The sequence below is a fragment of the Notolepis coatsorum genome (genome assembly GCF_963971535.1).
Source record: "Notolepis coatsorum genome assembly, chromosome: 13".
Lineage (NCBI taxonomy): Eukaryota > Metazoa > Chordata > Actinopteri > Aulopiformes > Paralepididae > Notolepis > Notolepis coatsorum.
The window spans coordinates 15,797,862-15,802,861 of NC_140177.1; the positions used below are offsets into that span (position 1 = coordinate 15,797,862).

The following is a 5,000-nucleotide window of genomic DNA, read 5'->3' on the forward strand; positions in this document are numbered from 1 at the left end:
GAATTGCAGTCTCACGTAGGTGTTTTTTGAGAGTGTTTTTGAAGGTGGGTAGTGATTCACATTCCTTTACAGCTTTAGGCAGGGCGTTCCACATTGATGTGGCATAATTGCGAAACGTGTTTAGCCCTTGTTTGAGCCGAATCTGGGTTTTACATGATTTGTGGAGCTCCCTCTGGTGTTGTGATCGTGGTATTCACTGACCTTTGGGAGTATTTTGACATGTACATGGGTACCTTGGTCGCTAGTGTATCTTGTAGACAGGCCCATTGCAAGTTGCTGTACTCTGTCGTCTACTCTAAGCCATCCTAGGTGTCAAAGTGGGCAGGGTGAGGTGGGTTCTAGGAGTCAGGTCAAGTAGTAGTCTGACTAGCTTGTTTTGAGATGTTTGTAATTTGTTTTTTAGTGCCTTTGAGGTGCTTTGGTACCATGAGGGCAAGCATAGTCGTAGTACCCTTGAATGAGTGCTCCTGCTAGAGTCTTCAGGGTATTCTTGTTTACCAGAGAGGAGATCCGGTACAAGAAACGCGTCGTTGGTTGACTTTTTTTATTATATTGGATGCCATTTTGTCACAGGAAAGATTAGCTCTAGGATGGAACCCAGGTAGGTAATTTCATCTTTCCTGTGATAATATTGTCACCCACTGTAACCGAGAAGCCGTCGGTCTTGCTGAGTTTGTTATTTGAACCGAAGAGAATGGACTCTGTTTGCCCATGTGTAATGATAGCTTGTTGTCGGCGAGCCATATGCAGATTTTGCCTAGTTCCGAGCTGAGGGCTTTTTCAACCTGTAACTTGTTCTTGTCAGAGACCAGCAGGGCTGAGTCGTCCGCAAACAGGAACAAGTTGCAGTCACAAGCTGACGACATGTCATTTGCATAAATTAGGAATAGTAGCGGTCCTAGTATGCTTCCTTGTGGAACACCACAGCTCACTGTGAGGGGGGGGGATAGGGTACCGTTTACTTCCACCATCTGTTCCCTCCCCTCCAGGTAGGATTGTATCCAGCTCACTGATAAACTATCAAAACCAATTGCTTTTAGCTTGTCAATCAGAATGGTGTGATTGACAGTGTCGAAGGCCTTTTGTAGGTCCAGCATGACCATGCCGCAGTATTTGCCCGTGTCCACCTCTTGTTTGATGTGGTCGTTCAAGTAGAGAAGGCATGTGTCAGTGGAGTGGGATGTTCTGAAGCCAGATTGGAATTCGTAGATTAGATTTTTTTCCGCGAGGTACTTTTCGATCTGTTCGTATACTATTTTTTCCATGACTTTCGAGATGGATGTAAGGATAGAAACAGGGCGGTAGTTACCCGGGTCTAATTTGCTGCCCTTTTTGTGCAGGGGTGTTACTCTCGCAATTTTGAAGTCCTTGGGGACGTGTCCCTGTTTTATGGAGAGGTTTATTATGTGTGTGATGACTGGGGTGATGGCTGCTGCTGAGTCTCTGAGGAATTTGGAGGGGATGTTGTCATGGCCAGTGGCCTTGTTTGGTTGGAGGGCGCTCAGTTTTTTGAGTACCTCATCTGTAGTTACTATTTCCAGTTTGAAGTCGTCTTTGTGGACGCCTAGGTTCTTGTAGTATGCTACTATGTGTTCTACCCCATACTGCCCTGAGTGGGAGGGTAGTTTGTTTACCAGTGTTGTGGCTATGTTTGTGAAGAAAGTGTTTAAGTAATTGGCTACATCCAGCTTGTCTGTGATGAGCGTGTTGTCCGTCTTTATGTTTATGTTTGAGAACCTGGTTTTGAGTTTTTTACTGCAGCCTAGTTGATTGTTGAGTAATTTCCAAAGTTCATGTGGTTTATTTTTGTTTTCCTCGGTTTTGTCATTGATGAAATTTTTTTTAGCAGTTTTGATCATGGAGTTTACGTCATTTCTTAGTCTGTTTCTTTCTAGTTTGAGTTCAGTCACGTGGTCTTGGAGTTCACTGCTCGTGCTTTTGGTAAGCTTTGACTGACTTTTACGAAACTCAGAGCATTTTTTGTCTCTGGCTTTCATAGCGGTCAGTGTTTCAGTGTGCATCCATGGCTCAGCGCGATTTTTTACCCTGGTGGTTCTTAGGGGGGCCATGTTGTTTAGTATTGATGAAAATTTGGTTTTGAAGCCAAGCCAAGTTTCTTCAACCAGTGTACCATTGAGTTCATCTGACCAGTCCAGACCCTCCAGTTCAAGGTTAAAGGCCTCGCTAGAGTAGGTTTTGAGGTCTCTAGATGTGACTGTTTTGTGACAGCCAGCCTTTAGTTTTAGCTTTTTGCGGGTACAGAATATCATATAATGATCACTTAACCCGCATGCTTTAATGTATATATTACTACCTACAGGTTGCAGTACATTGTGTGATGTATATATTACTACCTACAGGTTGCAGTACATTGTGTGATGTGTATATTACTACCTACAGGTTGCAGTACATTGTGTAATGTATATATTACTACCTACAGGTTGCAGTACATTGTGTGATGTGTATATTACTACCTACAGGTTGCAGTACATTGTGTGATGTGTATATTACTACCTACAGGTTGCAGTTATTACTACCTACAGGTTGCAGTACATTGTGTAATGTATATATTACTACCTACAGGTTGCAGTACATTGTGTAATGTATATATTACTACCTACAGGTTGCAGTACATTGTGTGATGTGTATATTACTACCTACAGGTTGCAGTACATTGTGTAATGTATATATTACTACCTACAGGTTGCAGTACATTGTGCAATGTATATATTACTACCTACAGGTTGCAGTACATTGTGTAATGTATATATTACTACATACAGGTTGCAGTACATTGTGTGGTGTGTATATTACTACCTACAGGTTGCAGTACATTGTGTAATGTATATATTACTACCTACAGGTTGCAGTTATTACTACCTACAGGTTGCAGTACATTGTGCGATGTATATATTACTACCTACAGGTTGCAGTACATTGTGTAATGTATATATTACTACCTACAGGTTGCAGTACATTGTGTAATGTATATATTACTACATACAGGTTGCAGTACATTGTGTGATGTGTATATTACTACCTACCGGTTGCAGTACATTGTGTAATGTATATATTACTACCTACAGGTTGCAGTTATTACTACCTACAGGTTGCAGTACATTGTGCGATGTATATATTACTACCTACAGGTTGCAGTACATTGTGTAATGTATATATTACTACCTACAGGTTGCAGTACATTGTGTAATGTATATATTACTACCTACAGGTTGCAGTACATTGTGTGATGTGTATATTACTACCTACAGGTTGCAGTTATTACTACCTACAGGTTGCAGTACATTGTGTGATGTATATATTACTACCTACAGGTTGCAGTACATTGTGTGATGAATATATTACTACCTACAGGTTGCAGTACAGTGTGTGATGTGTATATTACTACCTACAGGTTGCAATACATTGTGTGATGTATATATTACTACCTACAGGTTGCAGTACATTGTGTGATGAATATATTACTACCTACAGGTTGCAGTACAGTGTGTGATGTGTATATTACTACCTACAGGTTGCAGTACATTGTGTGATGTGTATATTACTACCTACAGGTTGCAGTACATTGTGTGATGTGTATATTACTACCTCCAGGTTGCAGTACTGCAGCTAATGACCTGGTGTATATCATTGATGGCTCCTCCAGTCTGGGTCAGTCAGACTTCCAACATGCCAAGCGGTGGGTCGCTAACATCACCAGCGGCTTCGACGTCAGCTACCATCACACACAGGTTGCAAACACACACACACACACACACACACACACACACACACACACACACACACACACACACACACACACACACACACACACACACACACACACACACACACACACACACACACACACACACACACACACACACACATGCACGTGCGCACACACATGCACTCGCGTGCGCACACACACACACACACACACACATACATACACACACACACACACACACACACACACACACACACACACACACACACACACACACACACACACACACACACACACACACACACACACACACACACACACACACACACAGGTTAGAAACACACACACACACAGGATAGAAACACACACACACACACAAGTTAGAAACACAGGCATAGACACACACACATACAAACACACACACACACACACACACACACACACACATAGGTTAGAAACACACACGCACACAAACACACACTCAAAGGTTAGAAACACACATACACACGTGCACGCTGCGCATATACACACAGTAGATTGATTTTATTCTATTCATCATTTATCATTATTCTACTATTATTCTACTTTATTATTGTGAAATGGCCTCTGCTGTAGGTGGGTGTGGTCCAATACAGCGACACCCCTCGTCTTGAGATCCCATTGGGCAAACACCAGACCAATCAGGAGCTGGTAACAGCCATCGAGGCCATTGGCTACCTGGGAGGAAGCACACAGGTATCTATCTATCTACCTGTCTACCTGTCTATCTGTCTGTCTGTCTGTCTGTCTGTCTGTCTGTCTGTCTGTCTGTCTGTCTGTCTGTCTGTCTGTCTGTCTGTCTGTCTGTCTGTCTGTCTGTCTGTCTGTCTGTCTGTCTGTCTGTCTGTCTGTCTGTCTGTCTGTCTGTCTGTCTGTCTGTCTGTCTGTCTGTCTTTCTGTCTGTCTGTCTGTCTGTCTGTCTGTCTGTCTGTCTGTCTGTCTGTCTGTATGTCTGTCTGTCTGTCTGTCTGTCTATCCGTCTGTCCGTCTATCCGTCTATCCGTCTATCCGTCTATCTATCTATCCTTCATCTATCCCTCCTTCCTACTCTCCAGACAGGACGGGCCATAAAGTTTGCCACCGACCACATGTTCCCAACGTCCAATCGGACGCAGGCTGCCAGGAACCGCATTGCTGTGGTGCTGACGGATGGGCGGAGCCAAGATGATGTGGTGGATGCTGCTATAGAGGCTAAGGTTAGGGTTAGCAACATTGTAGTATTATTGTACTTATT

General features: G+C 43.1%; 1 protein-coding gene across 1 annotated transcript in view; it reads left to right on the top strand.

Moving 5' to 3' along the window:
• Positions 1–5,000, top strand: part of LOC311239262 (uncharacterized protein) — a gene marked incomplete at both ends in the record, with an annotated part of 149,116 nt that overhangs the window by 42,678 nt on the left and 101,438 nt on the right. The window contains 3 exons of the mRNA XM_084327568.1: positions 3,613–3,749; positions 4,343–4,462; positions 4,822–4,962. Of these exons, the coding sequence (XP_084183694.1) occupies positions 3,613–3,749; positions 4,343–4,462; positions 4,822–4,962 (398 nt within the window). The remainder of the gene's footprint in view (positions 1–3,612; positions 3,750–4,342; positions 4,463–4,821; positions 4,963–5,000) is intronic.